The 25,239-nt window shown below is 42.5% G+C and overlaps 1 protein-coding gene across 1 annotated transcript in view; it reads left to right on the forward strand.

Moving 5' to 3' along the window:
• Window positions 1–76: 76 nt before the first annotated feature.
• Window positions 77–25,239, forward strand: part of LOC138739574 (gamma-aminobutyric acid receptor subunit gamma-3-like) — a 483,253-nt gene continuing 458,090 nt past the window's right edge. The window contains exons 1-2 of the mRNA XM_069891900.1: window positions 77–165; window positions 1,421–1,569. Coding sequence (XP_069748001.1) covers window positions 146–165; window positions 1,421–1,569 — 169 coding nt within the window. The 5' untranslated portion in view covers window positions 77–145. The remainder of the gene's footprint in view (window positions 166–1,420; window positions 1,570–25,239) is intronic.

The raw sequence follows: 25,239 nt of genomic DNA on the forward strand, positions 1-25,239 counted from the left end.
GTTTGAGTGTTTGCACGGCTGGGTTCGTTGGAACAGCGGAGGCTGTTGTGCAAAAGTTGGGAAAGGTTCAAGCGGGCGAAATCCGGGCGGACTGGAGGTTTGACTTTAATATCTCTGATGTCGCAGTTGAATTGATGATGTCTCCATGCAAGGTGTCGGCACACGGTAGCGGAACATAATTCCTTCCCCTTCTGGCTTGTGTGGTGGGAATAGGGGGCTGGAGGGAGTCGGGGAAAGGGCTGGGGGTTAATACTTCGGACTTCTCTCTGCAGTTCACCACGGTATGGGGAAATTAACAAAGGGTTAAACACACAGTCCCCGGCAGCGAGGACGCCGTTCAAATACTTCAAAGAGAGCCGGCTCACCTGGCGATCAGATTTCTAATTTGCCTTCGTGTTGAGAGGGGATTGAACAACTCTGTAACTCCGTAGAAGGGCGGGTTTCCAACTGCAAATCCTTGCACGGAATTGCCGACCGTGGTCAGCTTCCTTGGGTCATAGGAGTGGGGGGCAACAGAACGATTTAATATTCATTATTGAACCATAATTTGGGGAATGATGGCAATTAATCTTGCGGCAATCAAGCGGGCTGCCAGTATTTTACAACAAAGATCTATCAGAACTGATATTTTCTTTCTGTCGTGGAAGTCGTAACATGAGGGTTAGAAGGGCATTAGGTTAGAAGGGCATTGTTAATTCACTCTCAGTTACCTCGGACAGATTGGAGCTACCTGAAATTCTCTTTTCTATCTGGAGTCGACAGTCTGACATTCCGAATCGGGCACAATATTTCCTACGTGTGACACGGGATGGTCTTAAATGACAAGGATTGCAAAGCGCTGATTGGAAGGAGTGACCACAAAACACATAATTGCAAATGATTCCCCACCCCACCCCTTTTTCCCCATCTGCATTTGCTAGCGCCGCAGACAAGGTCGAACTCTTGTCCTCAACTTTGGCCGAGAGAAAAAGTTTGTTTGAGAAGTACGTGGAGATGGAAAGTCGGGCTAGAACCCCTCTACCCCATCATGAGAGGAAAGAAGAGAGAAACTGTTCATTGTTCAGTTGCCCGACTGATCTAGAGGAAAGTTCCTGAGCGCCATGGGTATCCGACCCATTCCGCAGCTTCGACGCCCTGTGTTTTCTCCCATGTCCACACATCGAGGCGCAGTGAAAGCCTCAGTGGTGAACGCGGGCTCAATTTTAGCACTGAAGACAGGACGGTAGAGGTATGGAGGACTCTGGATGGGGTGCAGATCGATGGGAATGGGCAAAAGAATAGGTCGCCACAGATTAGTAGGGCCCTGTTTCTGTGCTGTAATATTCTATAAAAGTTTGAACCCCGGTGCTCGCCTTCAACACTTGGCAGCACGACCCAAGTCCGCGGATATTAACCAAAATGCAAACTTTCTTTTGCGCAGCTCGAGAAAAATTGACGACGATGACTTTGAAGATCTTGCAATGAACCCGAAGTGGGTGCTGGGTCCAAGATTGCAAGATAGAGATACGACAAAAATTCTCAACAACTTGCTGAAGGAATATGACAAAAAGCTCCGCCCTGACATTGGAAGTAAGTACCGGCAAATATTTTGTAACCTGTGCCCCACCTCTCTCACTGAAATCGTGGTCTGTTAATGGTAATACTCAGTTTGCCCCTGCAGTGTGTGGTTTTCTGCCAGTCACTGAATGTTCATGTTTTTTGTTACTTGTATAATTAAAAGCAAAAGCTATCTTTAATGAAAACAAATCTGTCCCGTGCCTTTTAAAGTTGTGTCATGAAAGACTATTGCAAACTCGATTAATGACAAAGGAACATTACAATTCCAGTCTGGAACAGTGAAACTGAATTTCCTACTGGTAGGATTTAAATCGGTGGTTTTCAACCTTTTTCTTTTCACTCACATACCACCTTAAAGAGTCCCTATGCCACAGGTGCTCTGTGATTATAAAAAGTTGAAAACCATTGTTTTAATTGTACCTAATTAACTCGTTATGTGCACGGTTTCATAGCTCCCAAGGAAATGGACCAATGGCAATTTTTCTTAAGCAAAATATTTCAGTAACGATTGGGTCCAGAGCAGTTGGTCTCGACCTTTTCCACTCACATACCACCTGAGGTTTTTCCAATGCCATTGGTGCTCTGTGATTAGTAAGAGATTGCTTAAGGTGGCATGTGAGGGGGAAGGAAGGTTGACCCAATTGTTACTGAAATATTTTGCTTGATAAAAATTGCCATTGGTCCATTTCCTTTGGAGCTATGAAACCGTGCACATCACGAGTTAAGTAGGGGCAATTAAAACAGTGGTTTTCAAATTTTTCTTTACGCCAATATCCCACCTTAAACAATCCCTTACTAATCACAGAGCACAGATGGCATTGGGAATACCTCAGGTGGAATGTGAGTGAAAAGAAAAAGGCTGAGAACTGCTGGTTTAAATGGAGTGCAAGGTGGTTTATTAAATGAGTTAGTCTGTTAGAAACAGAATTTACCTTTAAAGAAATTGCTCGAGACAAAAATTGAGAACAAAGAACATTTATTATAACAAGAATGCAAAGTTGGGTGTTTCCCTTTACCTTGGGAATACACACATACACTGAGGCTCACCCAATTTTTATACAGTCAATTTCAGTATCAGAATACCCTCCCCCTTACATTCTTCTGCCCCCTGGATGGGTTTGGCATAGGCAATCCTTCCTGGCTACGTGCAGTTTCAGTATACTTGGAGGACCAGGATACGGAGGACCAGGGGGTATCCTGTCGGTGTCCCTTCATGCTATTGTCCTTATTCGCACCTTCCTGATTCTCCGGGCTACAGTCTCTTGGTATGCAGAGTTGGCTCATCCTGTCTAGGGTTGGCTAATTTAATATGTATAAATCTGTGAAAGGTTAACTAATTAGATATGTAGGACTTGGTACTTCTGTCCAGGGCTAGGAGACCCTTATCTGATCCAAACTACCTCAACTTCCTACATTCTATTGTTCCTTACCACTCCTTATCTTATTCTTATGGTGGCTCTTGTCACAAAGACTAGAAGATCCTTATGTTAATCGTGCTGACTCTGCTTTCCTGCATCCTAATTCCCAAGCTCATCCTGCTTGTACTGGTTACAGCCATTAACTGATGTATGAATTTTAGTTTCCTTCATGTTCATAATTTTAGATCAGTTTTCCCATCTCTCACAGTTCTGACATATTCAGGGCAGTATGTTGATAATTTCTGTCCCCCTGGAATTGTGTGGTGAGCAGATCCTTTGTTATTCCTAAAACAACCATTCTCGACGGGGGCTGTATGACCCCCCCCCCCCCCCCACCCCCTGCCCCACGAGCGACATTGCATTTCAGAGGCCCTCGGGCTGAAATCAAAAAATATTTTAAATATTTTTTATGTAGTCAGGAGAAGGAACGTGTGGCAGAAACCATCTAAACCTGACTGCTTCACAGGGAAGGGGGCCCATCAAATTTGTGCCAAGTCATAGCTAAGGAAAGGTTGAGAATGGCTGCTCTGAAATAAAATTCCATTAAAGATGTGAGCCTATTGAATCTAAAATCTCATGTAGTTTGATAAAGAATGGCTGAGCAGTAGGAAGCATACATTAGTCAAACATTTGGACTATCTTTTTTGAAAGTGTTGCATTTTTACAGAATGGGCAATCCATGATTCTGAACATTGTAATATCAAACACCTGTCAGCATCTTTGCTGGATTCTCCTTCCCCCCCCACCCCCCAAAAAAAAATCTCCTGCACAAACTAATACATGCAGGCTGTGAAAATTACTTAAAGACACACAACTTGTGTATAATTCATCACAAATTTATTCATGGTCTATTTTAAGTGAAGAGAGCTCAGGTTTCCCTGACAAATGCACATAAAACAAAGAGAATACAATTCTCTTCTGTCATGAAAAGAACTTTTATTGATCTGTTACAAACACCCAATAGCAATAGAAATTCACCACGACTAATTGTTACTTAAACAAAAGTTGCTTTTAATTTTATGTCAACATAAAAACAGGATCATTAGTATTAACTTAACCCCCTTCCAGTTCTAAGCGCATGTGCATATATTCAGAAAAGTTCTTTGATTCACAGTCCAATCTCACTTCTCACTCCTCCAAGTTCACCGGTATCAGGCAATTCTTAGACTGTGCACAGAATTGAACATTTATGAATTTTCACCAGCCTCTGGTGTTGAGGGTTAAATGGTTACCTCTCAGGAAGGTTCTTGTTCATTTCAGAGAGAGATTTGTTGCTTGTTAGACACACACAAACTGATTGCCTCCCATCAGTCACCTCGGTCGGTGTCTTGCTGAAGAAACTTGCCCCATCATGGTTTTCCAAATGATCACCTTTTCTTTCAAGTCATCAGAATTCTTCTTGTCTCACTTATTTTAGGAGAAACACTCTTAGCTAGCCATTTCCTCTTGTAAGGACTACAAGGGTTTCAGAACTCAAAATCCATCTTCAAAATGGGGTTTTAAAAATCTTGCCAGCTTGCTATGTTACAGCCTCCAAAAATTTCTGCCTGGCTCTGCCAAACCACATGATACCCCTCCTGGAACAGCAACCAGATTATGACACTGGAATCCGTTTTTTTTTGCCTGGGCATCTGTTGTTTAAAGACAATAGTCCATTTACTCCTCAGCATCAGTCCAATTAACAGCTACTTGTGAAGTCTCCATAGGCAGTCTTCAAACTTTCTGTAAAGTCACTGCGAACATGAACAAGAGCTTTCAGCAAAGCTCTTGCATTTTAACTTTTGTGAAGTGACCTACACTAAACCCCCACAATCTTTTAAAGATGTATTAATATATAAAATATACCCCATAACAAATCTAATTAAGTGATGGCAGAATGGCCTTGAATCTAACAGTAACGTTTGTCGGCAATAATCAATAAAGTTTAGAAACCTACACACAAAAATGATTTATAAAACTAAATCATGTTTTGTCAAAATAGATATGTTGAGCTCAGTGATTCATTCATACTACTTCAATTTTCCCTTTAGCTCTTTAAGTAGTTTTAGACTGGAAACAATAACCTGAAAGTTTCAACCTGTCAAATCCATTCTGTCAAATGCTTAATGTTATTGTATACAAGCTTACTTGCTTGACAGACCTTTTTTTTCTCATTTGACTATGAAAAATATCAAGACAGCAAGATAAATGATAATAGATAAGAGTGGAATAAAGCATATAATTGAAATGCCTCTGTGTCTTTCCAGGTTCATTCATTTGGGTGTATTATGTATTTTGTACATCCTTCTGAGTCAATGCATTGTAAAGTGATGTATAGAGTTTCTAATTAGAACGCTGCCACAAGGGAATATAAATAGTTTATTAACTTGTTTAAATTATAAGGTCATCGAGTTGGAAACAGGCCCTTCAGCCCATGAAATCTTCACTGACTATGAAATACCTATTTAAAGGAATCCCCATTCACTTCAGCCACCCCAGATTGTACTACAAGCCTACACACTTGACAAAATTTACAGAAGTCTATTAACTGCTTAACCTACACTTGAATTACAGTGTGCAAAATGCACAAATTGTAGTTCCCAATGCCAACCTTCTCTTGAAATTGAAGAGGAGCTCATGAGAAGTAGCGTTGGTTGTGGTACATAGTAGTGACTGGATGGAATGGAAAATCCACAGGAAGGACCTCCTGCCAGCATTAGTCTGGAAGGTCTTTTAACTTCAGAGCCAGTTTAACAGCCTTCCAGACCATGGCGTTCTCCTTTTCAACCTGCCCGTTCCCCTGGGGGTTGTAGTTAGTAGTCCTGCTGGATGAGATGCCCTTCTCCAGCAGGTCCTGATGTAGCTCATCATTCAGAAAGTTTGAGCCCCGGTTGCTATTAATATAGCTGAGATACCCGAAAAGAGTGAAAATGGAGTCTAGGGGCTTTATGACTGACAAAGTGGATGTATTTGGCCATTGTTACAGACCCCCAAGGACACCAAAATCCAGCAGCAATAGATATTCACCAAGACAAATGGTTACTTAAGCAAAAGTTACTTTTAATTATCTTTAAACATGAAAACCGGATCAAACTTTATCTTATTACTATTAACTTAACATACCAGTAACCCCCTTCTAATTCTAAGTGCACATGTATGTAATGTGTGTATAAGTTTAGAAAAGTTCTTTGATTCACAGTCCAATCTCACTTCCCACTCCTCCAAGTTCACTGGTTGCAGGCCATTCTTATACTGTGCACAGAACTTAAAATTTATGAATTTTCACCAGGCATTTATCCTTCAAAGATAGGTTCTTGTCAGTTTTTAGAGAAAGATTTGTTGTTTGCTGGACACCCACAACTGATTCCTTCAGATCAGCCACGTCAGTTTCTTGCTGAAGAAACTTTCCCCATCAGGGTTTTCCAGATGATAACCTCTTTCATTCAGGTCACCACAGAGTTCCTTTTCTGTTTCCCATATTTCAAGAGAGTGAGGAGGTAAGCGAAAGGACCTTAAATCTTCCCACAGGACATACCTGCAGGGGATGTAATGAGACACAAGCATTAAAAAATAAAATTAAAGAAATGGAGTTGCAGCTTGATGATCTGAGGCTTATCAGAGAGAGTGAAGAATTTATAGATACAACGCTCAGGGAAGTGCTTACCCCTGGATTGGGGGGGGGGGGGTCAGGTAAGTGGACTACTGTCAGGGGAGGGGGGAAAGTTGCTAGCTCTGTGGTGAGCACCCCGGTGGCTACTGCTCTTAGCAACAAATATAGTGTATTGGATGTAGTTGGGAAAGATTACCTGCCAGAGGTTGCACCAAGGGAACCGGTGGTGCGGAAAGGAAGGAAGGGGAACAAGGTGGTAATTGGGGACTCCATTGTCAGGGGAACAGACAAAAGATTCTGCGAACCTGACAAGTGTTCCCGTAAGGTATGTTGCCTCCCAGGAGCCAGGGTGTGAGACGTCTCGGATAGGGTTCAGAGTATCCTGGGGGGGGAAGGTGAACGGCCAGAAGTCCTGATACACGTGGGTACAAATGACGTGGATAAGATGAAGGAGGAGAACCTGAAGAGGGACGACTGTGAGCTCGGAAGGAGGTTAAGAAGCAGAACCTCCAGGATTGTAATCTCGGGGGTGCTACCTGTGCTGTACATGGGTGGGGGAAAAAATAATAAAATCAGGAGGTTAAATGTGTGGCTGGAGGAATGGTGCAGAGTGCAGGGATTTAGGTTCATTGACCATTGGGATCTCTTCTGGGGAAGACAAGACCTCTACAGGAGGGATGGTTTACACCTGAATGCAATGGGGGCCAATATACTGGCAGTTAGGTTTAAAAATGCTGTCAGATTTGATTTAAACTAATTTGGCAGGGGGAAGGGAACAGGACTGATAGGGAAACAGATAGGAGAGTGAATATAGGGGTGTTTCCATTAGACGGTGAAACAATAAGGTAAAAGGGAACTAAAAAGAATAGGAGAGTAGGGGCAAGTGCATCGAGAACAAAGGTGGAGGGAGAAAGGAGATATGGTATCAAGGTATTGTGTATGAATGCACGGAGTGTAAGGAATAAAATGGATGAGCTTGAGGCACAAATGGCAATGGGAGGTTATGATATTGTCGGAGTAACGGAGACATGGCTGCGGGAAGGGCAGGATTGGGAAATAAATGTTCCAGGGTACACGTCCTATAGAAAAGACAGAAAGTTAGGAAGAGGAGGTGGGGTAGCTCTGTTGGTAAGAAATTAAATTCAGGCATTTGAAAGGAAAGACATTGAAACAGGTGGGGTAGAGTCTGGATAGAATTAAGAAATTGTAAAGGCATGAGGACCATAATGGGGGTCATTTACAGGCCTCCGAAAAGTAGCTTGGATATCAGTAGAAGTATAAATCAGGAATTAAGAGTGGCATGTCAAAGTAGTAGCAATACAGTAGTTATGGGGGACTTTAACATGAAGTTGAACTGGGATAATCAGACGGGGGCAGGAGCACAAGAGACTGAGTTTATTGAATGTCTACGAGATAATTTCTTGGAGCAGCTAGTGGAGGAACCTACCAGGGGGAAGTCGATTCTGGACTTGGTGCTGTGCAGTGACGCAGAGTTAATAAGTGACCTCGATGTAGGGGAGCCATTAGGGAATAGTGACCATGGTATGGTTGCTTTTGAGCTGCAATTAGAAAGGGAAAAAGAAAGGAAGTCAGAAGCATCTGTACTGCAGTTAAATAAAGGGGATTATGCAGCTATGAGGGAGGAGCTAGCCAAAATAAAATGGAAAGATACACTAGCTGGGAGGACAACTGGGGAAAAATGGCAGGTATTTTTGGATATTTTCCACAGGTTTCAGGACAAATTTATTCTAAAGTGGAGGAAAGGCTCTAGGAGATGCAAATGGCAGCCGTGGCTAACTAATGAAATCAAGTGTAATATCAAATCCAAAGGGAGTAAGTATAGGATAGCGAAGCGGAGTGGGAAGTTAGAGGATTGGGAAACCTTCAAAGAGCATCAGAGGGTAACTAAGAAAGTCATAAGAGAGGGGAAAATGAAGTACGAGAGGAAATTAGCAAATAATATAATGGAGGATAGCAAAAGCTTTTTTAAATATGTGAAGAGGAAGAAATTGGTTCGGTCCAAAATTGGTCCATTAAGAATGGAAAAGGGTGAAATTATTACCGGAAACAAGGAGATGGCTGAGGAATTTAACGAATACTTTGCAACTGTCTTCACCAAGGAGGATATAGGTTATGGTCAGTTAGGGGGTAATGGTCATGCGGTGTCAAGAGACTTGGGGAACTTTCCTGGGGAAGTAGGGGATCTAATGGATATCCCGATCCAGAAACAGGAGGTTGTGAGTAAATTGTTGGGACTGAGGGCTGATAAATCCCCAGGGCCTGATGGGCTGCATCCCAGGGATGCTTAAAGAAGTTGCTATGGAAATTGTGGAAGCACTGGTCGACATTTTCCAAAGTTCCATAGATTCGGGGGAGGTCCCTGAGGATTGGAGAGTGGCTGATGTGGTGCCGATTTTTAAGAAGGGAGGGAGGGAGAAAACGGGAAATTATAGATCGGTCAGCCTGACGTCGGTGGTGGGGAAGATATTGGAGTCCATCATAAAAGGAGAAATAGCAGAACACTTAGGCAGAAATAATAGTATAAGGGCTAGTCAGCATGGATTCCTTAAGGGTAAGTCATGCTTGACTAACCTTCTGGAATTTTTTGTGGATGTGACAAAGAGGGTGGACTCGGGAGAGCCTGTGGATGTGGTGTATTTGGAATTCCAGAAGGCCTTTGATAAGGTACCGCACGGGAGACTAGTGGGAAAGATCAGGGAGCATGGTATTGGAGGTAAGGTGCTGACATTGATAGGAAATTGGTTAAGAAATAGGAAACAAAGGGTTGGGGTAAGCGGGTCTTTTTCAGGATGGCAGGATGTGACGAGTGGAGTGCCGCAGGGATCGGTATTGGGTCCTCAGTTGTTTGTAATTTATGTAAATGATTTGGATGAGGGGATTATTAATAATTTGAGCAAATTTGCAGATGACACGAAACTGGGTGGCGGTGTGGGGTGTGAGGAGGATGTCAGGAAAATGCAGAGGGACTTTGACAGGTTGGGGGAGTGGGCTGCTGAATGGAAGATGACGTTCAATGTAAGCAAATGTGAGGTTATCCATTTTGGGGGCAATAATAGAAAAGCTGAGTATTAGACAAGCTAGGGAGTGGGGAGGAGCAAATGGATCTGGGAGTACTTGTTCACCGGTCACTGAAGACTAGCATGCAGGTTCAGAAAGCTGTGAAGAAGGCTAATAGCATGTTGGCTTTCATAAAGAGGGGATTGGAGTATAGGAACAGAGACGCCCTTCTGCAGTTGTACAGGGCCCTGGTGAGACCCCACCTGGAGTATTGCGTCCAGTTCTGGTCTCCAATTTTGAGGAAGGACATACTAGCTATAGAGGGTGTGCAGCGCAGATTTACAAGGTTAGTTCCAGGGATGGCGGGGTTGACATATGCTGAAAGGCTAAAAAAACTGGACTTGTATCCGATGGAGTTTAGAAGGATGAGGGGGGACATGATTGAGGTATACAAAATCATCAGGGGGATAGACAGGGTGAAGTCGGATTACTTGTTCCCAATGATGGGGGAGACGAGGACTAGAGGGCATAGTTTAAGAATACAGGGTAGGCCCTTTAGGACGGAGATGAGAAAACATTCTTTTACCCAGAGAAGTGTGAATCTGTGGAATGCTCTGCCACAGAGGGTGGTAGAGGCAGATTCGCTGATTATGTTCAAAAGAGAGTTAGATAAGACTCTAGTGGGCAAAGGAGTTAAGGGTTATGGGGATGAGGCTGGAAAGGGGTACTGATCAGCCATGATCTGTAAATTGGCGGTGCTGGCTCGATGGGCCAAAGGGCCTACTCCAGCTCCTATTGTCTATTAGGCAGCCAGTCCTCTCCTCTTGTATGGACCACAAGGGCTTTGACCAGGCTGAACTAAGCACTCACAACCCATCTTCCAAATGGGGTTTTTCCACAAGCTTGTCAGCTTGTCCTGTTCCAGTCCCAGTTGCTGCTGCTGATTGGAATCATCCCCTCCCCCCCCCTCAGAAAAACCTGTTTGACTCTTGCAAAGGCTCTCGGAGCCGGCCTGTCTGGCTTGAGCAGAGCTCCAGTAGTTTTAAAATGTTTGTATTTGACCTACATTTGGAAAAAAAAACCTGCCACACTTTATCTCCCAAAATCATGTCAATATACAATATAAAACCCAACATATTCTCTCAATGTGGAATGTCAAACTGAAAGCGGGAGTACTCATCAATGACAAAGACGAAGTAAGTTTTCCCGTTTGTGGAGGGGAGAGGTCCCTTAAAATTGACACTGTGCCATTCGACAAAGGGCCTGAATGACTTGATCAGGTGTGCCTTTGTAGAAATGCGGCTTGCACTCCGTGCAGACTTGGCAAGACCTGGTCATTTCTCTGACGTCTTCCATGGAGTAGGGTAGATTGCGTGCCTTGAAAAAATGAGCCATGCGGGTGACCCCTGGATGACAACCGATGTTGTCAGCTTCCTCTGGATAAGGCATCTGGAGGGTTATTAAAGGGACCTGGCTGATGGGCAATGTCATAATTGTAGGTGGAGAGCTCGATCCTCCACCAAGCAATCTTGTCATTCTTGATTTTGCCCCTCTTGACGTTATTAAACAGGAATGTGACCGAGTGCTGGTCAGTGAGGAGCGCAAATTTCCTACCAGCCAGGTAACGTCTCCAGTGCCTCATGCCTTCTACAATGGCTTGAGCCTCCTTTTCCACAGATGGGTTCTGGAGCTCATGGCCTTGTAACGTCTGAAGGGGGGAAAAAATTCAACTGGCCTAGTTGAGGGTAGAGGCCAGGGCTATGTCCAAAGTATGGCTTTCCACTTTAAAAGGTACATACTTGTCCACTGTGAGAATGGCGGCTTTAGCAATGCGTTTCCGGAGGTAGGTAAAAGGTCTTTAGGCTTCAAGCAACAGGGGGAAATTAGTGGCTTTTGAGAGGGCAAACCTTGTCAGCGTATTGAGGCATCCACTGGGCGCAATATGAAGAAAAACCCCAGAGGCGTCTCCTCAAAGCCTTTGTGGTCCTGGGAATGGGAAGCTCCAACAGGGTCGCATCCTATTGGGATCTAGGCCACCAAATAGCCCAGGAGCCAGATGTTTAGTCCTGAATGAGCACTTGTCAGAGTTATACATGAGGTTAAGGGCTTTCACCACGTGGAGAAAACTCTGAAGGTTGTCATCATGGTCTTTCAAGGTGTGGCCACAGATGGTAGGGGAAGGTAGCCTTCAACCCATACTCATCCACCATTCTGACCATCTGCCTCTGGAAGATAGAGACTCCATTAATGATACCAAAGGGGACCCTCCAGAATTGATAGAGATGACTGTTAGCCTCATGCTGTATATGGATGGTCCTCAGAATGGATTAGCAGCTGGTGATCAGGTCGATGGTCATTTATAATGTCTGAAATATGAGGGATGGGGTATGCATCCAGGAGTGTGTACCTCAATTGCTTGCCTGGACTTTTTTTCCCTTTTTACCACGACCACTTGCGGTCTCCATGGGCTGGTGCTAGGTTCGATGATACCTTAATCAAGCAGACATTGTGTCTCAGACTTTATGAAATTTCAGTCTGTTGTGCTGTACCTCCTGCTCTTGGTTGCAATAGGTTTACAGTCTGAGGACAGATTTGGGAAGAGAGGAGTGGGGGTCAATGTTCAGTGTGGAGAGACTGCAAGTGGGTTCTGATTTTAGGGGTCCTCCATTCCAAACTGTTACTGGGGGGAAGGGGACCCAGAATACGCCAAGGTCATGTTTTTATTGTGACACAGAAAGTCCAGACCCATCAACACTGGAGCACACGATTGTTTAAGTATATACAAGTGAAATTTTCAGAATTCCCCATTTCAAATGACAGATGTACTATACAATGTAGTTGAACGCGCATAGAATGCAAATGAGATGCAAGGACTATGTGGTAATTGGAAGGAGACATCTTTATGTTGTACTTTTGCACAGTCCATAAGTCTGTGAAGCTTTTAGTCGAGCCCGGATCGGTTAGGCATTTAGTGGAATGTCCGTTTAACTTCACAGTCGCTATGGAGTTACTGAGCTAGTGAGGTCTGTCCTGATCTAGGACTATCAAGACTTGGTCCCCGGAGACTCCATACTCCTCACTTGAGTGGCCACCACTGTCCTGGGTTATCCTGCATGGGTAAGATGGTGTTGACCACCCTCCTCTTCCGACAATGGTGCAGAGTTTGAATTTGCATCACAGCAAGATGGCTGCCAAGCCTTTTCGTGCTGTTTCCTCACTGCTACCGTGTGTTGGCAAATGGCACAGCAAGTGGGTTCTGGTGAATTCCGGGCAGAGGGCTTGCGGCTGGAATCGAGTCCGGGCGTGGTGCAGGCTGTAGGTTTCCCCTCGCGTGGCAAACCCTCACCCAATACCCTTTCTTGCCACAGCTGGAACATGCTGAGTCTTTAGCTAGGCAATGAGATCGGGGGACACTGGCTCTTGCTGTAGAAATAGCACTTCCCTAGCATGGGAAGTGGCAGCTGTTGGGGCTGCGGTAGTGGGAGCACCCAGTCCTTGGAAGGGGTCACCTGGGTGAGCGAGCTTGATGGCTTAGAGGTCGTTGTTCTCGAGCTTGGCCGGTTCCAATGATTTGGCCAGTTCGATATGGCCAGCCAGGACCTTCTTTCCCAACTTGAGCAGTCACTGCCTCATGTACCTCGAGCGGATCTCTGTGACTAGTGTGTCCCAGATCTGTTCTTCCTAACGAACGTGGCCTGTAGCCACTTCGTATCTGCACTTCTTGGCAAGCATCCACAGATCCAGCAGGTAATCATCAATGGTCTCTGCTGGCCGTTGCGTGGGTCAGTGCCTCGCTAGGACCTCATTTTGTGACTTCGGGTACTGAGCTTTCAATGCCTCGATGGCACCGTCATATGTGGTACATCTATCATTTGAAGTGGGGAATTCTGAAAAATATGCATACCCTTTCGTTCCTACCCTTAGTTATAAGCTAATAAAATTGTAGTGTGAATAAAAGCTCACATGACTGGAAGGAGAACAAATGCTTTTATAATGTGTATGGTTTCACTGTAGTCTTCAGAAGGGTTCTGGGTTTCAGTGGGTCACCACTGTTACATGTGAGCAGACTGGGGTGGAGCTGGGAGGTGGGGCCATCCATCAGCATAACACACTACCAGTGAATCCCAGTTCAGTCCATGGGGAAAGGTCTGGAGGGTTGTGGAATGGGAGCAGGTCAATGGAGCTAGCGGAATAATGGTCAGCACAGACTAGAAAGGCCGAGTGGCCTGTGTGGCTTATAGTTCTAATGCCCTCTACTTTTGTTTCCCAACCTTGGTAGGAGGGAAGCCCTTTGAATGATATGTTTAAATATATCTATTTACGCAATCATTCTCTCTGGAATAAGGTGGGATATGTAATGCTGAGTGCAATCTACTGGACTGTTATAAAATCTATTGGGATCACTAAAGCACAGTGAATAAAATCTGCCATTCTTTTCCAATTTGTTCTATTTGTGACATTTGGTCCTTCTATAATTGAGTCTTTAACTGCTTTCCAAACTGTTCCAGCAATCTACTCCATTTGTTAGCCCAATTGCAAATATGCAATAAATGCTTGTCTTGTCAGAAATGACCATATTTCAAGAAAAAATGCTTTTTTTTTAAAAAAAGCACAATGAAACAGATCATACTCAGAGAAACTTGAGCATACTTGTGGAGAAAGAATTCTCACTTTTGATGCCAATTGTGAAGTGTAAAGTGGTGAGGATGTGCAAGGTGAGGAAATTTCCTTGCGTGAGATGTGCACGGCATTTCTGAAAACCTTTGACAACGTATCAATGTGACTGCAGTGAAGGTGGTCATGCATTCCAGAAAGCATAACCTAATAGATGCTACATATTAATAGGGTGAAAAGAGGATATCGGACAAAGCCTATTCTTAGAAAGCTTGGAGATGGTTTGGATATTGGAGGTGAGTATGGTTGGAGATTGTTTCTGTTCATTATTTTTTTTTCAGATTAAAAAGTAACAGAGAATGTTGGGCAACTTTAAATACATATTAAATTAGAAAACACAGTAAATAATTCCATGGAGGAAGAGAATCTAAGAGGATATCAATGAGATATTGCAAATAATTCAATAAGAGTACATGTGCAACTCTGAAAACAAAACTGAAGGAGCAGTAGTGATTATATTTTGAATAATACTAGTGTGACAATATATTCTATACAGATATCTTAAAAAGGAGATAAATTGTGGCAGGTTTTTTTAGTGTAGGTCACATACAAACATTTCAAAACATCTCATTTAAAATGCCAGAGCTCTACTCAAGCGAGACAGTCCAGGCCTTTGCAAAAACTTTGAAGAGTGCCTATCAGGACTTCACAAGTAGGTGTTAATTGGACGTGCTGTAGAGTAATGGATTATCATTTTGGAAAGCAACAGATAAACCAACTAAGGAGATTAGGTCTGGTGCCACAGTCTGAGTGCAGTTTGCTGTTCTAAGAGGTGTGTGTGAGTGAGAGAGAGAGAGAGAATTCAGTTCTATAGTTCATCTGCAGTTGGATCTGGAACAGGACAAGCTGGCGAACTTGTGTGTGGGGGGGCGGGGGAACACATTTTGAAGACTGGTTGTGAGTTCTTAATTCAGTCTGGTCAAAGCCCTTGTGGTTCATGCAAGAGATGACTGGCTGTCTAATGTTTCATTTGTAATAGGGAAACAAAAAGGAATTCTGTGATGACTGAAAGAAAGGGTTTATCATCTGGAAAACCCTGATGGAGCAAGTTTCTTTGGCAAGACACTGAAGTGGCTGATCTGAACGAATAAGTTGTGGCTGTTGGTCTTGAAATTCTCAACACCTTCCTGATGGTTTTTTTTTTAACATCATGAGATGGGAATGTGTAAGGAGTTACCCTGCCCTGTACAGGGCTGTAACAAGATGTAAATGCATCCTTGTACTTAAAGATAAGAGAGACATTGATGGATTGAGAGGCAGGAAGCTAGCAGGGAAAGGATAGCAACAGTTTTAGTCATTGGACAAGTAATGATATGATGATGTTCTAAGCATGTATCCAAGGGTATAAAAAATCACCATTTTGCTGATAACGGCAGAATGCATTCTCCGACTAACATGTTTAGTCGCAAGTGTTACAATCCGGTAATAAAGAACAAAGAACCCTGATTTCGACTCAGCCTGGTGTTTGTCTCACTCATTCATGAACAAAGCAGACCTAACACTGTCCAACGAGCAAGTCTCTCTTTGAAAACCGACGAGAACCTTCCTGAGTGGTAACCATTTACCTTTCAAGCACCAGAGGCTGGTGAAATTCATAAATGTTAAATTCTGTGCACAGTATAAGAATTGCCTGCAACCAGTGAACTTGGAGAAGTGAGAAGTGAGATTGGACTGTGAATCAAAGAACTTTTCTGAACTTGTACACATTACATACATGTGCGCTTGCAATTAGAAGAGGGTTAAGTTAAGTTAATAATAATAAGTTAAAGTTTGATCCTCTTATGTTTAAAGATAATTAAAAGTAACTTGTGTTTAAGTAATCATTTGTCTTGGTGAATATCTATTGCTGCTGGGTTTTGGGGTCCTCTGGGCTCATACCACTAAGATGAATAATTTTGACGAAGCAATACAAGGGCAAATGTGCATTAAAAAGGAGACCCAGAGCAATGTGGATTTAAGAATATAATACAAAATTCTTTAAGAGTTTAAGATTTTAAAAGGGACAGACAGTAAACGTGGATAGGCTTTTTCAATTAAGAGTGGGGGAGATTCAAACTAGAGGACATGGTTTAAGATTGAAGGTGGAAAATTATAAGGGGAGCATGAGGGGAAATTTCTTTACGCAAAGGGTGGTAGGGATGTGGAATGAGCTTCTGGCAGACGTGGTCGAGGCGGGATCATTGGTTACATTTAAGGAAAGACTGGATAGTTACATGGATAGGAGAGGACTGGAGGGGTATGGACCGGGTGCTGGTCAGTAGAACTAGGAGGGAGGGGATTTGTTACGACATGGACTAGTAGGGCCGAACTGGCCTGTTCTGTGCTGTAAGTGGTTATATGGTACATGATCAGCTTATAGAGACAACAGCAAGATGAAAATAAGTGCATTTACCTTGATGAATGGCATGGGTCCGAAACACGTGTGGGGGGGCTGTCCAAATACTCGTATATCCCATCTCTCAGAACACCCTCCAATAATTTATCTGACTTTGGGCTCACCAGCCTGTAATTTCATTGTTTATTTTTGGAGCCTCTTTTTAAAAAAAAAAATAACAACATGAACTACCCTCCAATCCTCCGGCAACTCACCAGTGGCTAAGGACGTTTTTAAGTATTTCTGTGTTTTTGCTACAATTGTAGTGTCTGCAAACTTTTTGTGTTTCACTTGTGATTAGAGCCACTTGGAAATGCGATATCTGTAGGAAAAGGTGCAATACACTGAGAACTTTGTTAAATATAACATTTATCAGTTAACCTTCATTAAAAGTTCCGTTCATCACTCACTTTCACCGATTTGTTCTACTTCTAACAACTCTCTCCAAAAGCCTGAGCCAAATCTATTCTTGCAAATCCAGACCATTGCTCAAAATTACGTTAATTTTTTTTCCTAGTAAAGGTTACAGAGAGAAGGCGGGGACGGGGTACTGAACTTTAAGATCAGCCATGATCTCGTTGAATGGCGGAGCAGGCTTGAAGGGTCGAATGACCTACTCCTGCTCCTATCTTCTATGTTTCTATTGTGGCTAGCAGGAATTCTGCTTTCATTCTCTGCTTCTGCTTAGAGCTATAATTTTGCTTAGAGCACTCTGGCCTTCTTTGCTTTACACTACTTATTTGTTCATCTGGAAATTCCATAACATTATGCTTTATTCTTCTTCATTTCAGATTGTCCCTTGGACTCCTTTATTGATGATGAGCTTATTGTCATGTGCATACTGCATTGTACATATGCACCAAGATTCTTACAAATGAGTGTTCTGTAATTTAAAAGCAACCATTGCCATTGAGGATCAAACAGTGGTCCCAGATTCTTTAGTTTGGTCAGAGGTGATGATGCTATGATAATGGCCAGCAGTCCGTCAGACGCCTTCCTGTGATTGTCCTGCTTCCAATTTGATTTAGTCGGATTTGAAGTGGTTCATGAGGCTAAGGTGGGAAATTAAATCTCGACAGACTGAGCAGAGAGTTACTGCTGGGTTAGACAGATCAGTAATTTGTGAGGCTGATCGTGTGTGTCCCTTTGTATTCCTAGTACATTGGTCTTGAAATTCTCAACACCTTCCTGATGGTTTTTTTTTTAATCTGCATTGAGGAGTCCGAGGCTAAATCTTCCCAAGAGCCAAAGTTTATACAGTACTATGTATTGTCATGCACCTTGTACAATGCTCGAAATTCTTATTTGCTGGAGTGGAACAGGTTTTTTTTTAATATAGTAAACTCCTTGAATTAAAGTAAAAGATAATAAATATCTATAAAATAGAGAACAAATATTCACAGTAATTCTCGGACAAAACAATGATTTGAAATAGTGCAGACAGTCCATGATTAATGTTTCGAGGGGAGGCTCAGGAACCTGATAGCTATGGGAAAGAAAGTGTTCTTGAACTTAAAGGTGCTCTTCTAACATGCCTGAAGGGAGCAGTTAGAAGAGGTTGTATTCAGGGTGGTCGGGGTCCTTTATGAAGTTCGCTGTCTTTTGCAATGGACGTAGCTCTTCCTGAAGGAAGCTTTTCCCTGCCATGATCACGTATCTTTTTCGGGAGACTGATATTGGGAATACCAATGGCCTCAGTCCAGGGATGTTGACCTGGGAGAAGACGGTTACATTGGTTCTCTTGGTCTTACGAATGAGCTTGGAGCATTTTGTGGTGGCAGCATTGGTGGTACTTTTTCCAGCACTTTGTGAGACCTGCTGTAGGCCGTCTGGATTGCCGAAGTGCAGGGATGGCAGCTACCTGTTGGAGCAGATGCATTGTGCCAGATCTGAGGTCTTGATCTTTCAAATAAATACTCTTTCCTCGATTGGACAAATGCTGTTAAAACCATGATATCACTGAACAACTGCAAAGAAGGAATATTGTCTCATCAGAATGGTGTATAACTGGAGGGGATATGAAAGCGAATGATGCTCCCATCATACTTCTGGTCCTATCTTCATCTAATTGAATGAGGAGGGAATGCTGCCAAAGTAATTTTTGTTTTTTTTTTATACTTTTTTTCTTTCTTTGGCTTGGCTTCGCGGACGAAGATTTATGGAGGGATACGTCCACGTCTGCTGCAGGCTCGTTGGTGACTGACAAGTATTACTAGTATTACTTAAGATCACTTGGTGATTTCAGAGGATGTTGACAGACTACCAATATACAGCACGGTAACAGACCCTTCTGGCCCACAAGCCCCCACTGCCAAACTATGCCCATTAGCTTACAATGCCCAAACAATTTGAAGGGTGAGAGGATACCAGAGGAAACCCACACAGACACAGGGAGAATATACAATATTATCTTGTGAATTGGATGTATCTGGGCAACCACCCATATCGCTGTGTGAAACCTCTGACATTGCTAAAAGCTCCTGTCCTTATCTTTAAACACTGACATTTATTCACACCTCTGCACAAATTGATGTCCCTTTTGCAGATGCTACACTATTTGTTAGACAATGAGTTTGGACAATTTAAACATTATAAAATTAAGTTGGGAACTAACCTCTGGGATAATATTATCTTGCTTGCTTCTATGTTGGCCACGATGAGAAAGATTTTTTGTTCACATTAAACGTTCAATGAAATCGATAAAATATTCAGAGTACAGAATAGATTTATCAGGATGCTGCCTGGATTAGCAGGTATGAGCTGTAGGGAAAGGTTAAACAATCTTGGGCTATTTTATCTGGAACATCAGATGTTTGGGGGAAGACCTGATAGTTTATAAAATTATAAGTCAATTTTTACAGAGTAAAAATGTCAAATGCTGGAAGATGTTTAAATTGAGGGGTTGAATATATAAAGAAAATGTATGGGGAAAGTTTTTTTATACCGAGTGGAGGTGCTTTAATGGTTGTGGATCTCATGTTTTATACTGTAGGCGAAATGTGTGCCGAGGACAGAATAGTGGAAGTAGACAGGATGGTATCTGTTGAGGGATTTTAGATACAGGGAATAGAGGGATATGGATCATGTGCATACAGGAGAGATTTGGCTTCATTTGGCATCAAGTTTAGCACAAACCTCGTGAGTCAATGGGTCTGTTCCTGTGCGCTCTGTTTTATGTTGTATGAAAGTCGCCTGATCTTGTATAAAATGCATCAAATAGATGCAAGGTAGAGTTGTTTTCAAATGATGCTTTCATGAAGAAATCCTATTTAAAATCTGTTGTGACCATAACCGATGTAATGAGAAGTAAGGCAGCACGGTTGACCAAGCACAGCACCTTTACAGCGCGAGTGATCGGACCGGAGTTCAAATCCCACGCTGTCTGTAAAGAGTTTTTTTTTTTTGCAGTGTTTCAACAGAAATTTATTATGTTTTTATAAAAATATCCCTGTAGTTAGTTATTACAACAAAAATATTTTTCATAAGACAAGCTTATATGTATCAATATACCTACAAGGCTAAAACGCAATGCTCATTTACTTTTTGAACCTTCCAATGTGCTTCGGTCAGGGCTGTCATTATTACCCAATTACAACGATGCTTCAAATCACGTGACTTCGTCTGCATGCGCTGTTGTTTTCTTTCCTGCTGATGTTTTTATAGTCACTGCTTTTGTCAAATATGGACAAAACATTGTGGTCATTAGTATTTGTGAACCTAGACCAATAACTTTTTTGAGAATGAAGTAGTAATTAAAGGAAAAAGGAGAAAATTCAAAAAAAGGCTTCGCTCAGTTACTAATAATGTTGTCATTCAAAGTAGAAAGATTTTACAAAACAATTTTGTAGTTAGTATTCATATAACAAAAAAAATTACATTTAAGCAATTTATAACTATATTTATCACATATTCTATATTTTTACAACTATTGCTAATTTGTTTCTTTTTTTTACATTTAGGCTGTGTGTATGAGATTGTAATTTAAAGGTGTAATTTTAATTTTTCTAGTTGTTTATCTCACTTCTATTGCCATTACATTCAGTGATATATATGGGAATTACGATTTACAAGCAGCATAAGCCAAAAAACACTATTAAAGATTCTGTATGGTCTGGTACGGAAGGAGGTTCATGTTGGGAGGGAGGGGTGGTGACACCATGAGTTATCGTACTCGATGACATCAACCCTAGTGACGCCACTGTACTTAACTCAGTAGAATTTAGGCCTCCATTTTAAATGGCCTCTTCTCATTCTTCCCACCAAAATGTTCACACGTTGTCTTTTCTCTCACATTTTCATAAATTCCTTCATATTCTGCTGTCTGTTAAGAGTTGATGCATTCTCCCCGTGTCTGCCTGGGCTTACCCCTGGGGTTCCGGTTTCCTCTCGCCAATCAAAATGTACTGGGGTTTGTAGGTTAATTGGGGATAAATTGGGTGGCACTGACACCTGGGCCGGATGGTTCCATGACCTTTGTCTAAATTTAAAATTTTTAAAAAACATGGGTAGCTTTTTATTGTATTCTTTCCCATTTGTACTGCTCAGTGAGACTTGGGATTTAAAGTTCATTTAGGGCATTGCATCAGCAGGTTACAAGAAGCTCATTTCAATCTCTTCTAAAATTGTTAGTGGAAAACTTGACCATCATGTAAAGTTAGCTTCTCTGATCAAAAGTGCTGCCTGTTCCTGTGTTTATATGTGGTAGATAACCCACAGATACTCTTAAAACCATTTCATCTTCCCATTTTGATGTTCAAACCTCATTACCAGAAAGCCTGGTCTTATGACAGAAAGGAAACAGCTTCTGTTTAAGGGGTCAGATTGTTGCAGCGTTCCACGCTGTGAAATTTCAAGATCAGAGCAATGAAGATCACATTTCCTAATTTGAAATCCACAGAGTGGTAGGAGTGTGAGATGGTGAATGCAGGCTCAATTTTAACATTTTAAGAAAAGTTTGGACAGATGCATGGTTAATGACGGATATGGAATCAGGAAGAATAGAGTCTAGAAGGGCCTACATTCTGCGCAGTAATGTTTTCTGTGCTGCCATGTTTTATTGTTCTAAATACAATCTGACCTCTCTCTCCCCGCCCCCCCCCTGAGTTTTCAGCTTTGTGAAATCATTGTACAAAATAACACAAATGGATGTCGTGTTTTGAAATTAATGTTGCGTTTGGTTATTATATTGTCATTATCTTACATTTTTCAGAAAGAGGTGTCCTGTTAGCAGGGCACAGCCCTGACCCCATGCTAATTGGCGTCCATCACAAGTGGTCATTCTGAATGCAAGAATGGACTGGGAGGGTTGTTTTAATTTGCTCTGGGATGCATTTTACAGTAGTCTTCCCAGCCTCTCTTGTGCTCAGATGGATTCTTCTCAGTGCAAAAAGTTAGAAATTCCTGAATGTACATGAAAGAACAGGAATATATTTCCAAACTAAATTAAGAGTTGTGGAATGATAATCCCATCTTTCCCGTCCATCATTTGAATGGGACATCAAGCTGATCTTTATTTAATATGGATCAGATATTTTCCTTTATCTCCTAGAGTCTATGTTCATCTTGAATCTCTTCTGCTGAGCTATTTTTGTAAAATCAGTTCCATCGTTCATTTATATCTTGCATTTTATGTGGCCTTCCATTAACAGCTCATTAGTTGGGTTTCCCTAATTATGGCAGAGGTTACACTCGGAATCAGAGAGGTAGACCTTGGAAATGGGGCGTTCGATTCACCGTCTATGCTGGCCTACAGCCACTCAGTTACATATGTTAATCCCTTTTCTCATTCTCCATGCAATCTCATCAGCTCCTTCCCTCATTTTACCACTTCCCTACATGCTCATTGCCATTTATAGTGGCTAATGAACTTACCAATTGGGATGTCTTTGGGATATAGGGGGGAATTTCTGAAACTCCTATTTGGGCTACATTGCTGGGGGTGGTGGTGCAGACTGATACAACAGGTCATTCAAAAGACTCTTTAGTACATAGATGTCAGAAAAATAGAGTCTGATGGGATTGAGGTGGGAACAAATTAGATCAATTAAAATTTTTAATTTGGATATACAGCACAGTAACAGGTCACTTCAGCCCACAAGTTTATGCTGCTCAACTTGTATTCCATTAACATACACCCCTAGTACGTTTTGAACAGTAGGAAGAAACCGGAGCCTCAGGAGGAAACCCACGCAGACACAGGGAGAATGTGCAATCTCCTTACAGTCAGCATGGGATTCGAACCCCAGTCCTGATCGCTGGTGCTGTAAAGGCGTTGCGCTAACCGCTACATCAAATGTGCTGCCCTTTGTTTTAGAGAAGGTTTTCTCAGGTCAGCAAAGCTGAAGGGCCTGTACTGTGCTGTAATGTTCTTGGTTCTTTTCAACCGACACACAGATAACTGTCGGGCATCATTTTGGGACATGACCTTTTATCGAGACAAAGGCTCGATTAAAGGATCCTGACCTGAAATGTTGACCAATTCTTTTTTCCCATAGATTCTGACGGACGTGCTGAGTCCCTTCAGCTTGTCATTCATTTTGCACAGTTAGTACCCAAATTTAAGAGTGAGAGTGTCCTTTCTGAAGCAATCACTGATGTGAAATTGGTTGAGAATCTGCAAATGTACATTAATCCCTGCGGCTATTATTAGCCGCTGATATTTCCCTGAGACGAAGCCATTTGAAGTGATCATATTTCCTCCATCGCATATTGGTTAAGTTGTTGTGAGTTGTCATATTAGCCCATGCAAAGGACCTATTATTTGATAAACATAAGGGATTGAGGGAGCCAGTGTTGTTGATGATAATAATCTAAAATAAGATGCCCAAAGATTCTATTTAACGATTGTTCAGTAGCAAAAGGACATCATTGCTCCATTTGCACGTTGATCAGTTGAGTTGACTCCAGCATAAACTGAAGTTAATGGAGCTTATCTTATTGAGGCCCAGTCTACTGATTACCTCATTTTAATGCTCTTGAAAATTGAGTTAATAGAAACACTGAAAATACGAGCTGGAGAAGGTCTGATCCTGCTTCAGCCTTCACTAGCTGACCCTATGTCTTCAGTGTCCTATTTTTTTTGCTTTCTCTCAATACCTCTTAAACCCTTTAGCCAATGGGGCTCCATCCAAGTCCCTCTTGAATATATGTAGCAAACTGGCCTCAACAAGATGTTTTCTGTGGTAGAGGGTTCCACAGGTTCACAAATCAGAGTAAAAGGGTTTCTCCCCATCTCGGTCCTAAATTGCTTACCCTTCATTATTAGATTGTGACTCCCGTGTTCTGGACTTACCCAATCTCAAGAGCATTCTTCATGCATTAAACAGGTCAAGTCCTTTAGAATTTTGTACGTTTGAATGAGATCCTCTGTCTTCTACAACCCAATGAGTATAAGCGTAGCTTATCCGCTTTCTTCATATGTCATTCCTGCCATCCCAGGAATCAGTCTGGTGAACCTTCATTGCACTTCATTAGCAAAGTGAAGTTTAGTTTCCTCATGGGCAATATATTCTCTCTTTGGCTTGGCTTCGCAGACGAAGATTTATGGAGGGGGTAAATGTCCACGTCAGCTGCAGGCTCGTTTGTGGCTGACAAGTCCGATGCGGGACAGGCAGACACGGTTGCAGCGGCTGCAGGGGAAAATGGGTTGGTTGGGGTTGGGTGTTGGGTTTTTCCTCCTTTGCCTTTTGTCAGTGAGGTGGGCTCTGCGGTCTTCTTCAAAGGAGGTTGCTGCCCGCCGAACTGTGAGGCGCCAAGATGCACGGTTTGAGGCGAGATCAGCCCACTGGCGGTGGCCAATGGGGCAGGCACCAAGAGATTTCTTTAGGCAGTCCTTGCACCTCTTCTTTGGTGCACCTCTGTCACGGTGGCCAGTGGAGAGCTCGCCATAGAACACGATCTTGGGAAGGCGATGGTCCTCCATTCTGGAGACGTGACCCACCCAGCGCAGTTGGGTCTTCAGCAGCGTGGATTCGATGCTGTCGGCCTCTGCCATCTCGAGTACTTCGATGTTGGGGATGAAGTCGCTCCAATGAATGTTGAAGATGGAGCGGAGACCATGCTGGTGGAAGCGTTCTAGGAGCCGTAGGTGATGCCGGTAGAGGACCCATGATTCGGAGCCGAACAGGAGTATGACAGCGGCTCTGTATATGCTAATCTTTGTGAGGCTTTTCAGTTGGTTGTTTTTCCAGACTCTTTTGGGTAGTCTTCCAAAGGCGCTATTTATAAATTTATAAATAGCGCCTTTGGGCAATATATTGTGGAAAAGGTAAAAGGCCAGCAAATTATTATTTTTTTTGTGTGTGCAGGAGCTCTTCAAAGAATGAATGCAATCCAGAAGAATGGGTGTTTGTGAAGATTTAATTATTCAACTGGAATAGAAATCCCCGTTGACGTGGTTAATCAAACTGGAGGCTCCCTCGAAACAGAGCTTTGGCTGTTTTGATGTATCATGCTTTTGTCACTCCCTGAGGACAAAATAGCAGATTGTGAAGACTCTATTGCACACCAGGGAGGATTTAAGCAGCTATCAAATTGCTGAATAATATACACTGTATATAATAATTGTTATAGCCATATTAAAGAATGTTGCCAAACATTAAATCAAATCA

This window comes from Narcine bancroftii, chromosome 7 (genome assembly GCF_036971445.1).
Source record: "Narcine bancroftii isolate sNarBan1 chromosome 7, sNarBan1.hap1, whole genome shotgun sequence".
NCBI lineage: Eukaryota > Metazoa > Chordata > Chondrichthyes > Torpediniformes > Narcinidae > Narcine > Narcine bancroftii.